Source organism: Chaetodon trifascialis, chromosome 2, assembly GCF_039877785.1.
Source record: "Chaetodon trifascialis isolate fChaTrf1 chromosome 2, fChaTrf1.hap1, whole genome shotgun sequence".
NCBI lineage: Eukaryota > Metazoa > Chordata > Actinopteri > Chaetodontiformes > Chaetodontidae > Chaetodon > Chaetodon trifascialis.
This window is the reverse complement of record NC_092057.1, coordinates 30,328,996-30,347,314: the sequence shown is the minus strand read 5'-3', so window position 1 is coordinate 30,347,314 and position 18,319 is coordinate 30,328,996. Positions and strand designations below refer to the sequence as shown.

The following is an 18,319-nucleotide window of genomic DNA, read 5'->3' as shown; positions in this document are numbered from 1 at the left end:
GGCTGCTCTGAAAGATGCTGCAGTTTAGGCAATATTCAACAAACCCATCTTTGTAAGCGGGTAGTGTCTTGCTGAGAAGCTGGTGTAAGTCGGATCCAAGTTCATAAAGTTCATAACCATTTTGCCTTCCAGGGTTCTCAATACAAGAGAGTGTACACAGACAGCAAATATGTCAAAGGCTTCCGTGTCATCAGAGCACGAGAGTTGAGGATTGTATCAAGCTTGCATACATGCTGACATGGTTGTCCATACTTGTTGTGTAGAGCACATAAAGTGGTAGTGTAAGGCTTTGCCTCATGCATGATCTTGCATCATCTCTTTATTAAACTGTAATCAGTCCAACTGCATCATAATCATCACTACATAATATGCTGTATTAGAGACTACTGACCACATTCACCTAACCCTATTGTGTTGAAAGCACTGGAGAAGTTGAAGAACATGACCATCACCATGCTTCCAGTATGCTCTAGATGGGAAACAGATCGATGGAGCAGGTAGATTACTGCATCCTCCATGCCAATGCTTGGACGATATGCAAACTGTAGCTTGTTGCTCACCAGGTGAAGGAGGTGGTTCAGTATAATCCTCTCTAAGGTCTTCATCAGGTGGGATGTTACGACTACAGGCCTGAAGTGGTTGGGCTCCCTGGGATGCACAGTCTTGGGGACTGGGACCACACATGAAGTTTTCAACAGGGCCAGAAGTCTCTCTAGGCTGAGGCTCATGTTGAAGATTTACAGGAGGACCTTGAACTGGCTCAACTCACCTGACATGTTGGCGTCTTGACGTGTCATCTTGACATGTCATTTTGAGATGACCCCCCGCCCCCAGTGCAAGGTCCTCCTGTACATTTTAATCTCTATGTTGATTTTGCCACAAGATGTGCCGACCATGAAATACTGGTTTGGTCAGCTGGGCAGTCCCACTGTGATGCAGGTTTATTTGCAAACTGAAAAGAGGCTGAAGACGAAGAGATTTAGGTATTTTTATGTTGGTCAGATGTTTCACTGTGCACGTAGGTCTACACAAATGACCTGGAAACTCTAATGTTGACAAAAATTATTTTCACATGGAAACTGTTTAAAAATGTATATGGCTTAATATAGGCATAGTGGCCTCATCATGAAATAAATAATAATAAATAAGTCCCTTATCTCCCATATACAACTATCTCACAATAATTTGTTTTTATTTTTATACAAATCATACAAACCAGCTGTTAAATAATAATTGTTACAGTTGCTGGAATAACACTGTTAAATCAAAGAAGCTGCATAATCACTCATCTGAGGTGGATCACAATTGTCAATTATGTCCTGTCACACATAGAAACCTAAGTGAACAAAATTCTCTATCTCTCTAAAAATTTGGCTTGCCAAAGGTTTATATTTTGGCTGGCAGTGAAAACACTTGGCATTCTATAGTACTTTTGATACTTAAGATCATTATCACATTATTAATGAAATTATTAAAATAAGACAGTATATTATTTTCACAGGGAATTAAACAATAATTTGTATAGCATTCATTTGAGACAGGTATATATATTGTACATGATCAGGCATTGTTTAGGTCAGTTTTTCTAGTAGAATCCAAACAATATTCTCACACAGTTCTGATATTAACTTCACTGACAGCCAAAAGTTGTTCTGAACCAGTTTCTGATGTGTTGCAGTCAAACAGGATGAACAACTCCAAAATTCTCCTTGGCAGCACCACAGAGTCCAGTATGTCAAGGCTCAAGCTGACATGGGTTCATAGGTGTGGAAGTGAATTCCCTTGGAGCAGGTTATCTTCATCACTGCTCCATTCAGACTGTTGTCCATGATCAACCTCATCATGCCTTCTGCTATCAGTGATGGTCTGGAGATAAACACAGGGAGAAATGGGGACATTAGATGACAATACATTTGGAAAAGAGAGCCGTGAACACACATGCTCTCTCTCTCTCTCTCTCTCTCTCACACACACACACACACACACACACACACACACACACACACACACACACACACACACACACACACACACACACACACACACACACACACACACAGAGTCGGGCATACATAATTTATGGGGACATTACACAGGCTTTGATTCATTTCCTGGAGAGTTACCCTTACCATAACCAAAACCACTACTTGCCTGACCCTAAGCTTAATCTAAACCTGACCTGAACCTTTACCTCAGTGTTCATCCTAATATTTAATGATTTACATTGTGGAGACCTGCATTTTGTCCTAATAAGGAAGATGAGTTCCCACAATGTCAGGAATACTTGGTACTTGCACACACACACACACGCACGCGCACGCACGCACGCACGCACGCACGCACGCACGCACGCACGCACGCACGCACGCACGCACGCACGCAGGACCGTCATTCTGCAATTGGGACAGCAGCGTACTTGATGACGTTAGCAGGACGACACATCTCCAAAAACTTTGGAGCAAATTTTAAACTACGCGCTATCGTGATGAATCGACCACAGATTTTAAGTTTTAACATCCACTTTCTCACATAAAATAATCTTAAAACCACATTCCGTACTACTAAAACAGCAGTATTTCGAAACTTGTAACCTATAGTTGTGAGTCCTCTCCTCCGCCATCGTTGCTACGAAATGCATTCTGGGATACGTGGTTGCCCCAAGTCTGCACAAGTCACCATCTGATGAATCCACGATAAAATGGGAGGGGCAAGAACACATCCGGGTATTTGACTGTACTTGTCGAGATGCAGACTTTTGAATTGGAACAGTACTTGGATTCAGAGTGATGATGTTTCTCAAGTACACAAGAACACAAGTACAGAGAAGAACACATATTGAGAAACGGCTTAGGTTACCGGTTTGCATGGATGTCAAGCGCGAAACGCCGGAATGGATGCGAACAAGATTCTGAATGGAAAGTTTGGTTTCAAAAAGTTGCCAGATGGGTCGACTGACAAGACCAAAGTTATCTGTGTGTATTGTCGGTGTGAACTGAATTATCACCGCAGCATATCCAGTCTGAAATACCACTTGATGGCCAAACACACGGCGAATGCGAATTCTCTGCCGCCTGCTTGTCAAAACCAGGCCACAATGGATGGCTGTCGACAGAGGGATGTGGATACCGCAACTAAGAACAAGCTTACTGCAGCCATAGCCAAGTAATGTTCATTGTTTCTGGAGAGAAATGAGAGGCTGGGTTGATAAGCCTCTGGTGAATAAACAGAAGAGCAGTATAGTCTGACTGCTTGTTCAGGAAACTTCAAGGAAACTTAAGAAAGGAAAGTTTAAGCCATGGTTTAACTGCACTATAGCCTGAGTCCTAGTTTACAATCATGTGCACTTTGAAACTTTATTTTTTATCACCCTGTTTTGATCCCTTAGAAAGGGCTGTTGAAGGGGCGTTTTTGTAACCAAGTATTTATTTATTTTTTTGTCATCTGTTCAATGACAGGGTTAAATTGTGTGAGATTTTGCTTCAAATGTGAACAACTACTCAAAGTGAGAATGTTAGTGTGAAATATAACACGACACGTTGCTGTTTTCAATAAAAAATATTTGCACAAAGCAAGCCTATCCACTTTTCCATGTTTAGTATTAAAATGATAATTAATGGGACATTTAGAATAGATAAAAATGTGTGATTAATTTGCGATTAATCGCAAGTTAACTATGACATTCATGAGATTCATCACGATTAAATATTTTAATCGATTGACAGCACTAATATTTATAGTAGAATATTCATATTTCCTAAAAATACAACAATAAACCTGTAATACTGGTCTTTCTTGGAGAGATTGTGTATATGTGTATGATCACTAAGTAAACTGGCCGCAACTTCCTCTCAGACAGACAATGCTTCCCTCAGTCTGCTTGTCTTTGACCTGCACAATTTGAGCTTTAACAAAAGCAATCTCTGGAGTCATAAAGTCACTCAATATAGAACATAAACATTTCTTACCATTTCTCATTACTAACTGTAATGAGCCCCCTTACTAAAAGGAGGGAGGGTCTTGGCACATATTTTATCAGATTTTTTTCAAACTGTGTTGTAGAACAAGATCATGTATGTTTCCTCTTTGGTTCAGTCCCACTCAGAACAACTCCACATAAACAAAGCCACATGAAAGATAAAGTATCCTTCAGCTACCAAGTTGCCACTTCAGAACTAAGGGTCAGTAAGCGCATGATTTAACTGTAGCTGTTCGGAGGAGCCAAATGGAAAATCAGTTCACACATGTTGTGAGAATACCAGGTACACGCAGTTGTTTGGCAGCTTCATCTCAGTTGCCTCTTTATTGCTGTATGCAAATACATATTACAATCATGTTCCTTGGCTAGGTCAAGCTAACTTTCTTTACCCCTGCTCTATCTAGTTCCAATTTATAGTATTTCAAAATAAAGGTCCCATCTGTAGTATAGTACTAAACACATCTCCCTTCAACAAAAAATAAAGAATTCTGCAAGGTAATGAACAATCATGCAAAAATGCTTAACCGAAGCATCTTATGACACAGTGCCTATATGACAGTGTATGAACCCAACGTCCTTCTCCTAAGGCAAATAAACTTTTCTTTTTTCTTTTTAACCATATTAGACAGAATGAACATCACAGTGCATATAGTGTAATAAATAATATAACAAGTTTTTTTTCTCATAAATATATATAGGGCAGTGTTATTCGTACACCCTTTACAATCAGTTATAAGTTAAGGACTCGCCTTGGCTTAATGGCATGACCATACCTTGTGCGGGTATAGGGATCAGAGTGATCTGGTTCACACACTGAACCATGGTGAGGTTGCTGTACCCCTGGCTCCCTTAGTCCAGTGATGAGATCGTCCTCACTGGTCTTGGGCTGCTGTATGTCAGGTGCGTGATTTTCATCTTGGATGTTGAGAAGGTAACGTCGGTTACACCTGAAGGTCTGTCCAACAACTTTTTGTGGTATACCATGTCTAGCGAACACTGTTTTCATTTTGTGGATATCAGAAGCTGTGGTGATGTTGTGCAGGCATTCAATTTCAAAGTACCTGCTGAGGTAGTCACCTATGATGATGTAGTTCTCAGAGTTCCAGTAGAATAAATCTGTCGCTACAGTCTGCCATGGGTTCTCTGGGATTGCCTGTGAGAGCATGGGTTCCTTTGTATTGGTGTAGCGGTGTGTTTGGCATATGTCACACTTCATCACAGTTTCCTCTATCTGTTGACTCATGCCTTGCCAAAACATTATGTCCCTGGCCCTGTGTTTGCTTTTCTCCACCCCGAAGTGTCCCGTGTGTATGCAGTGTAGCATGTTTGCTCTGAGCTTGTGTGGAATAATTATTTTCTCACCTTTTAGATGGAATCCAGGAGCTGCACTGATGATGGCATGCACTTGGTTCTCCTAGTCCTCAGATAGTGAACTGTCCTCATCATCCATAGATTTCCTTGACAGCGTGTTGGCCACTGGCTTCTCTTTACCTGGTCTGTGGATGAGGGTTATGCAGTATCTCTGCAGCGCAAGCATCATGTGCTGTAGATGTGGTGGTGCAAGGGCTAGCGGCTTGTGGACTATGGTTTCCAGTGGCTTATGGTCTGATTCCACCGTTATGTGACACCAATAGAGATATGCATGGAATCTCTTGCACCCGTATAGGACCTCATAAAGCTCCTTTTTGATTTGGGCACAGTTTTCTCTGTGTTGTTAAGTATCTTTGATGCGTATGCGACTGGTCTGCCTTCCTGCATGATAGTTGCACCCAAGCCATTTTTCAACGCATCCACTTGGATTGTCACTAGGCCAACACTAGCCCTGGTTCAGCTGTGATAGTCTCTTTCATCTGCTGAAATGCCTTGTTGTGTCCCATTTGAATTCTGTGTCACTTCTTAGTAGGTGCCTGAGTGGTGCACTCACCTCGGCCAGAGCGAACCTGGGGAGGTAATTCACCATGCAGAGGATTGTCTCCAGCTCTGCCTCGTTTTCTGGCGGCTGCATGTCTTGCATGGCTTCCACCTTGAGGGGGTCTGGTTTCAGGCCATCGACTGTGAGTATATGTCCAAAGTAGCTCACTTCAGATAGACAGATGCGGCATTAGTCCGTGTTCAGCCTCACCCCTCTCTCTCTAGTCTGGCTGAGCATGGGTCTGAGGTTGTGGTCATGCTCCTCTTTTGTCTTACCGAACACGACGATGTCATCCACGATGCCGGCTACTCCCCCGAGGCCCTCGTATGTCTCGTCTATCTTCCTCTGAAATTCGTCCTGGCCAGACAGGATACTGAAAGGGAGTCTGAGAAAATGATATCTGCCAAAAAATATCTGTCGTGTTGAATGTAATGAGTAGAGATGACTCCTCACTGAGCTTGATTGCCCAGTAGCCTGATCTTGCATCTAAGATGCTGAAGTTTTTGCCCCAGCCAGTCTGGATGTCACATCCTTGAGTGTGGGTAGGGGGTAGTACAGGCTCAGTATTGCCTTGTTCAAAGGCAGTGGGTCTAGGCATACTCGGAACTTGTGTGTTTTTGGCTTCTCACATGTTACCAGGGCATTTACCCACTGGGTAGGCTCAGACACTTGTCCCTTTCCCTTTTTCTTTAAACGTTCTCTTAGGGCAAATGGTACTCTCTGTGGCAGGCAAACCATTGGTGCTATGTTAGGGTCTAACCTGAAACTGCACTCACCCTGAAATTCACTGATGCCTTTAAGATAAGATAAGATAAGATAAGATAAGATAAGATAAGATAAGATAGACTTTATTCATCCCACCATGGGGGAAATTCACATTACAGCAGCAACAAGACATAGTGCAAGATGTCAGAGGACAAGAAGACAAAAAATAAAAATAAGAAGAATAAAAAATATTGCACAAATGTTATATACCTTAAGGCAATTTACAATTTATACCATTCTTGCACACTAATTTAAAAATGACGATTGCATATGAAAACAGAGGTTATCAGTACAACTTGCATTTGAATGGATGTTTATTGTGTACTGTTATACTGGTGGCTGTGGGCAGGAATGAACTGCGGTAGCGCTCCCTCCTGCACTGGGGATGTAAAAGTCTTGTGCTGAAGGAGCTGCTCAGGGTCCTCACAGTGTGGTGCAGGGGGTGGGAGGAGTTGTCCATGATGGATCTCAGCTTGGCTAACATCCTTTTGTCTGCCACCTCCTCGATGGAGTCCAGTGGGCAGCCCAGGACAGAGCTGGCTCTCTTCACTAGTTTGTTCAGTCTCTTCCTGTCTCTGTCCATGCTGCCCCCTCCCCAGCACACTATAGAATAAAACACTGCAGAGGCCACCACATTGTCATAGAAAGTCCGTAGTAGAGCCCTGCACATACCAAAGGACCTCAGTCTCCTCAGCAGGTGTAGGCGACTCTGGCCCTTCCTATACAGGGCATTAGTATTGTCTGTCCAGTCCAGTTTATTGTTGAGGTGAACACCCAGGTACTTAAATGAGTCCACCATGTCAATGTCCGAGCCCTGGATGTTCACCGGTATGTGAGGGGAAGGTTTCCTTTGGAAATCAATAATCATCTCCCTGGTCTTGCCAGTGTTTAGGATCAGGTGGTTCTGCTGACACCAGTCCACGAAGTCTGTGATGACCCCCCGTACTCCTGCTCATTCTCCTCTGACACACAGCCAACAATGGCACTGTCATCAGAGAATTTCTGCAGATGACAGAGGGTGGAGTTGTACATGAAGTTCGAGGTGTAGAGGGCAAAAAGTAACGGTGACAGCACTGTTCCCTGGGGGACCCCTGTGCTGCTGACTACCACATCTGACACACAGCTGTGTAACCTCACGTACTGTGGTCTGTCAGTGAGGTAGTCGATGGTCCATGCAGCCAGCTGTTGGTCCACACCAGCCACTTCCGCTTTCCCTTGCAGCATTGACGGCTGGATGGTGTTGAAAGCACTGAAGAAGTCAAAAAACATGACTCTCACAGTGCTCCCGGGAGACTCCAGGTGAGACAGGGCCCGGTGTAGCAGGTAGGTGACAGCGTCATCCACCCTGATGCCGGGTTGATAAGCGAACTGCAGCAGGTCCAGCGCAGAGCTCACCTTGGTGCAGAGGTGGTGGAGGATGATCCCCTCCATGGTCTTCATGAGGTGGGAGGTCAGGGTGACAGGTCTGTAGTGGCTTGGTTCTGTGGCTTTCCTGGCCTTTGCATTCCTGAACTCACTCCTCACCTGGTCCATAGTGATAGAGAGGGGGGAAGGGGTGACTGTGGGGGGTAGTCCAGAGCTGTAGGTGGTGGTGGTGGGTTGGAACAGAGGGGTCTGAGGGGAGTTGAGGTGTTAAGGACTGCAGCTGAGGGGAGACGACTGGCCTGGAGAGGTGTGAAGAAGTGGGGCCCCAATGAGAGGGGGCCGAGTGGGGGCAGAGTCAAATCTATTAAAAAACAAGTTTAACTCATGTGCCCAGGCCTGATCTCCAGTGGTGGCTTGTCCATCCGCACTTTTGCCATGGCCTGAGATATGTTTCAGACCTCTCCACACATCCACACATTGTTCTTCTCCAGGCGCTGCTCCAGTTACTCCCTGTAGTTTTTCTTACACCTCCTGATATTATACTTCAGGTCCCACTGTACTCTCTGCAGCTCCTCCTTGTCCCCAGAGATGAAGGCCCTCTTCTTTTCATTTACCAGAGCCTTCAGTTCAGGGATCACCCAGGGCTTGTTGTTGGGAAAACACTGTACTCTCTTGGATGGCACAGTGTTTTCCACACAGAAGTTGATATAGTCCGTGATGCAGTGAGTCAGACTGTCAATGTCCTCCCCATGAGAGCTGCACAGTATGTCCCAGTCGGTGGTGTTAAAGCAGTCCCTCAGTTGCTCACATGCCTCCTCAGTCCAGGTCTTCACAGCCTTCCTCTGTGGAGACTGTCTTTTCAGTATCGATGTGTATTCTGGCTGCAGATGGACGAGGTTGTGATCAGATCGACCGAGAGGGGGGAGGGGGGTGGAGGTATGCGTCCCTGACATTAGCATACAGAAGGTCCAGAGTTTTAATTTCCCTTCTGTGGCAGTTTACATACTGTGTGAAGTTGGGGAGAGTGGCAGAGAGAGAGGTGTGATTGAAGTCCCCAGAGATGAGAAAGAGGGCCTGTGGGTGTCTTGTTTGCAGTGTGGACAATGTGCTGTTTATACACTCACAGGCAGCAGCAGCATCAGCCGACAGGGGGATGTACACAGTCAGTACAATAACATGTGAGAACTCCCGAGGAATGTAATACAGCCGAATGCTGACTGCAAGAAGCTCAATGTCCCTGCTACAGTGCTGCTCTTTAACAGTGATGTGGCCAGGGTTACACCATCTGTTGTGAAGAAACACACACAGTCCACCGCCTTTCTTCTTACCGCTCTCTGCCACTATCCGGTCTGCACGGACTACGGTAAATCTGTCTAAGGAGACAACAGAGCCCGGTGTGTCCTGGTTCAGCCATGTCTCCGAAAAGCACATAAGAATTCTCTCCCTGTACTGTAACTGCTTGAGACCACCTCTACAGCCTCTCTGTTTCCTCCCTATCTCCGCTGGAATCTGTGGTTTCCCAGTGTGGAGCAGTCCAGTGTGTCTGAGGGCTAATAGCTGGTCCCGTGTGTAGACAATAGAGCCATGGCTGAAAGGGTCTCCCAAAACAGACTCAAAAAGTCCAAAAAATAACAGAAAAAAGAGCACAAAAATTAAAAAAGTGGAACTCCTACTTGCACATATCCATAGGGGTTTTAGAAAACAAGAAAGAACACCAGAAAAACACACAGAAATACAAAAAAATACTAAAGTGAGGAAAACAGAAGACAGAACTGCTTGTCTTTTACAAGCAGTTTGAGCTCCGTACTATGATGGATTTAACTGAAAATCCATCATAGTACGTTTTCAGCAATTTAGCATTGTCCTTCGTTAATGTCCAAGTGTTACTTATGTCTCGTCTTTTGTCCCCGATCCACAGCAAGAGAAAACTACATTTCTCTCCCTCCTTTTACTGCTCAAGCAGATTTGTGAACATGAGCTCTGCATGTTGCTTGAATTGTTGCCATGCATCAGGTAAGTTGGACGATTCCTAGTCCATCCGTGGGGATGGGACACCGAAAGCCTCCATTGCTTTTTCTTTCTTTTTTTTTGAAGTGGGTTCATAGTCTAACTACTTACTCTGACACCATGTTGTGACTGTCTGTCTATAAAGAATACCAGCTACATGCAGTCGTTCGGGAGCTTCATCTCAGTTGCCTCTTTATTGCTGTATGGTAATATAAGTTACAATCATGTTCCTTGGCAAGGTCAAACTAACTTTCTTTACCCCTGCTCTATCTTCCGGTTCATAGTATTTCAAAATAAAGGTCCTGTCTGTAGTATAGTACTAAACATTAGAACACACACACAAAATTGCCAAATCTGACAAGTAAGTGGGAGCAATTTTTTAACACATTAGCAGATTTAGCCCAAGAGTTTATTTTATCTTCTGGCTCACACACATGCTCCTCTGGCTTTGTTGACTGATTACTTTGCACAATAGTCCTAGTGAAACATTAATTAATCTTATTATTCAATTAACTTGTAGTCACATAACACATTCCAAATTCAAAAGCATTATTCTTTGAGCAGGTTTTTTTTTTTTTTTTTTTACAAAACCAGCGCACAAGCAGTGAATTTGTTGTTTTCTATTCATTGTACATAACAAAACACTAAATGGAAAATGTATCACTGATTTATAAATAACATGCTTACTTTAAATATTTTCTATTATTTAATGGTTTTACAGATGTTTTAACACAGATGTGTCCAGGTGCTCATTTGGCCGCATCTGGGCAGAGTAGCATACCGTTATCTTGTCCAAGCATAAGGAGAATCTCTGCTGTTGAAATCACTTTTTCAGCCTTTTTTCTGCTTGCTATTGTTCTTATCTCTCATAAAATGACGAAATGCAAATAAAACAGTAAAATAACACCTCGGGCTGCTCCAAATAGTCTTCTGTGAGTGCTCTGCTCATTCATGTGTAAATCAGACTGAGTGGTGAAACTAACTGCATGCATGTTACACCGGTCAAGCGCTCAGCGACCCATTGGTCTATTTTGATGAATGACACCTCAATTGACCAGCCAGAGTCAAGAGAATCGAGGGACAGCACCAACATTCACCATAGAAACACCAATGACGGTCCAAGGAAGTAACCCCAAAGATAGGTTATCATATGAAGAGTGCTCCCTCCATTCTAGAAACCCCCTCCTCTTTCTGTAAACAACCAGGACCTTCATGATTGGTATCAAACTAACCCATAGTCATAGGAGGAGACATTAATAGCGTTTTTCGAGCTGGAATATAACTTTTGACCGCAAAACAGCAAAGGTAATACATACTGTATGATTTACAAAGTTTTTTTCTGCTACTCTTTGGCTGCTAGCTTGCCAAGTTTTCGTCACACAGTGAGGACGCAGACATCTTCGTGATCATCAGACTCTCTGCTTTCATATGATAGCAGGCTTGTGTGGCTTGCGTGAAGTGGTGAAATCAGCAGATGCAGTACTGTTGACATATGCTATTTTCATGCTTTCGTTACATGCGCATATAATTTCTTTGGGTATGAATTATGTTTTGTTTGGGTGGCAATGCTTGGTAGAGTCTTTTAGCTGAGCTTCTCCCCGTCATTCTGGTATGCTACAAGTTAAGATTGGTGCTTCCTAGCATTAGCATTGACCGTTTAAACTACGCGCATGCCCTGCAAAGTGGTTTTTCATTAGTCATGGTACTCATGTATACCCTGGGAAAATCTAATGTATGCTTTGTGCAATCAAATGAACTAAGATTTACTAATTCCACACATTCTCATTTACCCAGAGGGGAACTAAAATGTAATCAACTTTATTCATAAAAATCATAATTGTAAGTTGTTCTATAATTTCAGTTCAGCTGTTTCTGTACCGCACTCCCAGCAGCTGAAGATCATCTGTCCCAACTCCTCACCATCAATGCAGGGCTCTGCTTGGAGAACCAGTGCCAAAATTGATCATATTTAATCAATAAAAAGATTGGCAAAGATAATATTCCAGAAATGCTGCGGGACTCTAGTTTTCATTTCTGTTTATTTCACCAATAAATTCACAGTATGTGAAATTGATACGACTTTCAAAGAAGGAGATTTTTAAATGAGTAAACAACCAGTTATACGTATGTGAGTTGACTTACTGTAAAACTCCAAACTTGTTCATTCTGTGTTTGAAATCGTCCTTGAACTTGACAAACTTGCCCATGTTGTCCTCATGTTCCACTGTGTGCAGCAGAGGAGTGTCGACAAAGGCTGGACACAGGACGTTGATACGAACGCCGTAGTTGCCCTGTGAAGACGCATCCTGCAAGAACGTGTACAATGAACTGCTGCTGCTTTTGAGTTCCACCAAGCTTAAGATGACCTTTTATACTGTGTTATTTATTGTGCATGTGTGTCTTACCGCCATAGCTCTAGTGAAGCCAATGACCCCATGTTTAGTAGCAGTGTAGACAGGCTGAACAGGAGAATGGAAGAAGGCTAAATCAAAAAGAACAAGAGGAGACAAGAAAACAAACATGTTACAAGTAGCAACACAGAGCAAATATCAAACAGTAACCCTATTTTCATGAATGAGTGGAATTCAATTTGGTGTTATGAATCTGTACAGCATTTTCTCACAGTAAATGGCCTATTGACTTTTAAATGTGCAAGCTATGTAAGTGGAGTAATGGGATGTTTTATGTTTGAAGAGACACATAAGAGCTGGTACCTAAAATTGGGCTAAAAATGTCTAGTCTGACCCAGGCCTTAACCTTGATTTGTGCATGCCCATTGTTACTTTGTTTAATAACCATGTGTCTGAAGCAACAATGACGAACTGCTGGTTGGTTTTGATAGCACTGCTAGGCCGTGTGCTAGAAAGGTGTTAAATACAACAAATGCAACCACAAATAAAAAAGTAATTAGTTAATATTGTTTTTGTTTTTAAGTTACCACCACCAAAGGAAAATAAGCTCAGTAGGCATGCTGAGAATGCTTATTCTCTGGGCACTCATGTGGTTGATGTAGAGTTTATTGCCACCTACTGGCCCAGTATGCTTGTTTGAACATTTGGAATCCTTTTTTTTGTATTCATATTCAGATCTTTTTTGTATTCATATTCAGATATTTTGTGAAACAAAGGGAGTGTGGATTTTCTTTTCTAAACGGGTAAAATATTTGTTTTGAAGAATATTTGCATATGTGTGGTCAAAACCAAATGTCGGTTAAGCAAGTGGGGTAAGGAATGCACTGACTTGATGAAGAGACAGTGAGTTTGGCCTCAGTGAGTTCTCAGGATTTCAGAAAGTTCCGTGTTCCTCAAGACCTTCCTTGTGAGTTTATGGGAGAGAGTTTGCTTCATGCATACATGAGGTTTCTGGGCCACTTACAAAGATAAGCAAAGTGACAGAAGTATTGGAAACCTATTTACAGGAAACCAAATGAGAACTATGTGGTTAACAAAAATTGCAAGCAGCTTTATAATTTTAAAATATAATGACATATTATACCTACATTTGCAGTGTTTTGGTAAGGACAAAACAATATGAAAGCTGATCTAGCGAGAAAATGTATTTACTGCAGATAATGTGTGTAAATGCCAAATGTTGAACTTAAATTGCAAAGCATGGCTGAAAATAAAATGAAAACTTAACCTCTTAGTCTGTTTATACTTAATAGGGAGTTAAGTTCATACTCATGCCATACATTGTTGGAAAGCTAAGATTCTTGTGATTTGACTGTTGCAAACTATTTCAAGATTAAATCAAAACAGGAGGCAACTCAATGTAATAACTCACTCACAGTAATACAGTGATTGCTAAAACTCTAACAAAAACAGTCCTGTTACACTGGCAAACATCCAGACAATCCAATTCAGTATAACTTTTCAAAACACTATTAAAAGGTGTTTTACAATTTTAACTTAGCTGGCAGACTTGCTAATCTTCCACATTTTCTGTTTACAACTCCAGTGACCCTATAAGTGTAGGCAGCATTTTGGTCTCATAATGACCACTGCACTCAGACTTTCTGATTGACATCTCACTTGGTCAATTAAGATTGTTACAGCCAGCAAAGTATTAAAAAGCAAAAACACCAAAAACAGTGACATAGAAGTGTTAAGATAAGGAGGATAGAGGATAAAGAATAAAAAAAATCAACTAAGTATATATAAATTTTGTAGAGATTATAAAAATACTACACTTTTACACTATTACACTTGAGACATGTTGTTGCATAAAAATACTGAATTGCACAGGTCTATATATATGTACAATGTATACAGTTTATGAAAATACAGTTGCCAATATGGATAACAAATGCAGTGTATGTACTATTGCACAATTGAAAAAAATATACAACAAATCATGAATGGCACAAGAAGTAATGGTAGATGTAGTGGATAATGTAAGATCTTACATTTCGATGTCGCATCTGGAACACTGCTCAAAATTGTTTCCTCTGTTTGCCCCACCTAGCTTTTGACTTCTATGCTAGATTTATCAATTTTTGTTGCTGCTTGTGGACTGATGACTTTGCCTGTACTTCTATACCACCTGGCGCTGACACTAATAGCCCTGACTCATTCCTAAAACCTTGAGGCTTGCAGACTTTGGGAAGTAGTTGCTCCTTTGCCTGGCTAGCGTAGCTAGCGCTAGATTTCTTTTTAGACTAGTTACTATTGCTATTGCTAGATGGTCTGTGAAACAGCTAAACCTTTTTATGACTGTTTGTGGACACTGCTTGCAATCATACTCACCAATCCATAAAGATATCAGACAGCTGAACCGGGACCTCAAAGACAAGGATGAGCTAATCCTAGAGTCTTCTTCTGCTGCTACTGCCTAATCCAAACACCTCTCTGCATTAGGCTTCTCCTGCAGTGGCTACAGTGGTGCCAGCCTGTTCATTGAGTGCTCAGTCTCTGTTACACCCGGTGGTGTAACTCTTCCCTGGTCAGGTTCTCCCAGCTCCAGAGGGGAATGATCCTTTCAGCGGAGGTCCTGGCTTTGGGTGATGACTGTGGCCCCTCCTCAGGGTTAAACCCAAGTCCCAAGCCTGCTCCAGTCCCTGCAACTTGGACTTGTGGGTCCTGGTCAAGAGCAGCGGGGGTCATACTACATCATCCTTTCCAATGTTCTCATTTGAATCTCTTTAAAGGAACAATACATTCCAAACACTGGACAATGGTGATGGAGTGTGCTCTCCAGTCAGGCACCAGCTGGGTGACCACCCATCTTCTGCCCAGATTTCCCCTTTCCTGATTGTTGATGCCACAGTCACCACAGACCTCAACTTGAATCGGCCGTCCTCTGTTTCCAGCGCCGCCACAAGCAGGCTTGCCCCTCCTACAACACCTCGAATCACCTGGTAACTTTGCCAGACTCACCTGAACGTCCCACCACTTATCATCCACTGGGTACACAGCCTGCTCAGTGACAGCCTCACAAGGTTGTGTCCTGAGCCCCTTCCAATTTACCCTCTACACCAGGGGTATTCAACTAAAACGCAAAGAGGTCCAGTCAGAGAAAATGTATTCAAGTAAAGGTCCAGAACATCATGTCCGACTTGCGTTAGCATGCTATATGTTTAAGCAGTTGCATGAACGTCTGCATGTAATCAATAACTGATAAATAAACATTTTATAAAACATGAACATTTTGACAATATTTGTCACTTAGCATTGGAGTGCACAGATACATTTATTAAAAGAATTACTGCATTTTTTAAAAGAGAAAAAGAGAAAATAAACAAAATAGTTTTGGAAAAATTGTGCATCTAAAGTTCTTAACTTGAGGGAAATGAAGTTTATCAGTTTAACAGCTTTTTCTAATTCTTTCCTCATTAACTGTCTCACATCTTGACTGAACTCAACCACTTATACAATATCTTAACAAATCCTAACAATTGAACACTTTTTCAGTTTCTCTGTCTTTCCCTCTAATATTCCACTCCCCTTCTTTCTGTTGCTCAGTGAGAGAACTGAGCTGTAGCTTTTCCTGCCAGGGTTTTAAATCTGGGCCTAAATGGTGTCAGGGCCATTCTCATGCACATGTGGAGGTGCTCATTGGTAAGCCTGGAATGATATTTTGTCTTAATTGTGTTCACTGTGGAGAAAGCTGCCTCACAACTGTACGTGGAGCCAAACATGGTCATGATGTACAGGGCTACTTTCCTCAGACCTGGGAAAGCTGACTCAGAAACCATTCGAAACCAGAAAGTGGCAGGGTCAGTTCCTATGAACTGCTCTTTCAGGGCAACATCTGCCTGGACATCAACCAGTTCCATTTGAAGAGGTGCAACATTTGCCCACTTGAAGAGCTGTGTGACTTCCTTTGAGAACCCCCTAACATTGGTGATGAGAAATGGGTTCTGAATGAAGATGGTGAGCTGCTGTCCAAAGCAGAAGCTGTCAAAACGTTTGCTGAAGTTAACAATCAGCTTATCAACAAAGTCAACAAAAGAAGACACATCTCTCTGTCCCTGAACCTGGTCCTGCACTGCTGGGAAGTGGGCACAGTCTCCCTGCAGGTCTTCGCTGAACACCTCAAGTTTCCTCTGAAAGGAACGCACAGCTGTTATCAGTTCACAAATGGAATTGTTCTTGCCTTGTAGCTTCATATTCAGATTCATTCAGATGTGAAGTGATATCAACCAAAAATGCCACATTATCCATCTTTTTCTCATCTTTTAACAACAAAGAAAACTGTGCTGCCTTCTGACTTTTCAGCTCAGCTGCTACCTCCCTTCTGATGGACCAAAACCGCCCCAGAACCCTGCCTTTGCTGGGCCATCTGACATTGTTGTGCAGCAAAAGATCATCAGCATTTGTTTCAACATCTCTGAGGAATTCCCTGAGCATGCAATGCTGATAGGAAGAGGATGCCCTGAGAAAATGTATCATTTTCATTATGGTGTTCATCACCTCAGCATGCTCGTCTGACAGGGTGGCGCAGAGGACAGACTGGTGGATTATGCAGTGGTATGCAATGAGCTCAGGACTGTCTTCTTTCAGTCTTGCTACAGCTCCTCTCTCTCTCCCTATCATGGCAGGGGGCCCCATCTGTGGTTATAGAAACCACTTGTTTTGGCTCTATTCCTCGCTCTCTTAACATCTCCTTAATGGCCAGGTAGATGTCCTCTCCTCTTGTACTGGTCTGAAGTGGAGTAACACCAAACAGGTCCTCACAGAATACTTTCTGGTCTTTGTTGAAGAACCTGACATAAACTAACAACTGAGCATTGTCAGACACATCAGTGGACTCATCTACAGCCAAGCCTACACATGGTGCCTCATGGATGGCTTCATTCAGCTGGGCTAGTACATCCTGTGTTAATATCTCACTTTTTTTGTGGCTGATGATGCTGACATAGGTATTTGCTTTATTTTGTTACACAGCTCTTCTTGTTGTTTTCCCTCATATAAAGTTTCAGCTACTGCACTCATGCACTCCTTGACAACCCCCCCATCAGTAAATGGTTTTTTGTGTTGACCTAAAATCCAAGCAACTCTGAGGGAACATTCATGAGCACGTTGTTGGGCAGTGAATGAGTGGGTGAAGATCCTGGTGGACTGATCATACTGGGCTCTCAGACGGCTTATATTCTGAGACCTCAGTTCAGATTTAAGCGGGTATGCTCGGTCGAAATCTTTGTGTCTTGTGTCATAGTGGCGTTTCACATTGCCACTTTTAATGAGTGCTACGGTCTCTGAGCAGATCAGACACAGTGGTTTTGTACTGCCGGGGGGAAGAATGAACAGAAATTAGTCCACCCATTCCGGACTGAAAGCTCTATTTTCGCTATCAACTTTTCTTTTCTTAGATAGCGCCATTTTTGTTTTTTTCGTCGTCTCCAATTCACTCGTCTGATCGTCTGTCTCTCTGCCTGCTTCCGATCGTCTGTCTCTCTCCCTGCTCACTCGTCTAACTGTCTTTGTTTCTCTACCTGTCTCCAAATCACTCGTCTGATCGTCTTCTCTCTCTGTATTACTTTATTGTTCTTTCTGTCTCTCTGTCGTCATTTCATCTGTCCTCTTAACTTTTGACTGTGCCGCTATGTTTACTGCCTGGAATTTAGAGATTTGATTGGCTGAGTAGCATCACGTGGCATGGCTTAACTCATATGTGATTGGTCAGTTCATTGCCTGATTTAATCTGGCGCAGCGTGTCAACGGCATTGGTTGTAAACACTAGAAAAGCTGCACCGGTTAAAATAGAAGTATCTCGTCAAATTCATCTAATAATTAATGGATTTTCAATCCGGGTCCCTACACGATTGCTTCAGGGTCCGGACTCGGACCGCGGTC

The 18,319-nt window shown here is 42.7% G+C and overlaps 1 protein-coding gene across 1 annotated transcript in view; it reads right to left on the bottom strand.

Moving 5' to 3' along the window:
* Window positions 1-1,455: 1,455 nt before the first annotated feature.
* hpgd (15-hydroxyprostaglandin dehydrogenase) overlaps window positions 1,456-18,319 on the bottom strand; it is a 36,183-nt gene continuing 19,319 nt past the window's right edge. Inside the window, exons 5-7 of the mRNA XM_070979284.1 lie at window positions 12,431-12,507; window positions 12,168-12,331; window positions 1,456-1,866 (exon numbers count right to left, since the gene is read on the bottom strand). Coding sequence (XP_070835385.1) covers window positions 1,743-1,866; window positions 12,168-12,331; window positions 12,431-12,507 — 365 coding nt within the window. The 3' untranslated portion in view covers window positions 1,456-1,742. The remainder of the gene's footprint in view (window positions 1,867-12,167; window positions 12,332-12,430; window positions 12,508-18,319) is intronic.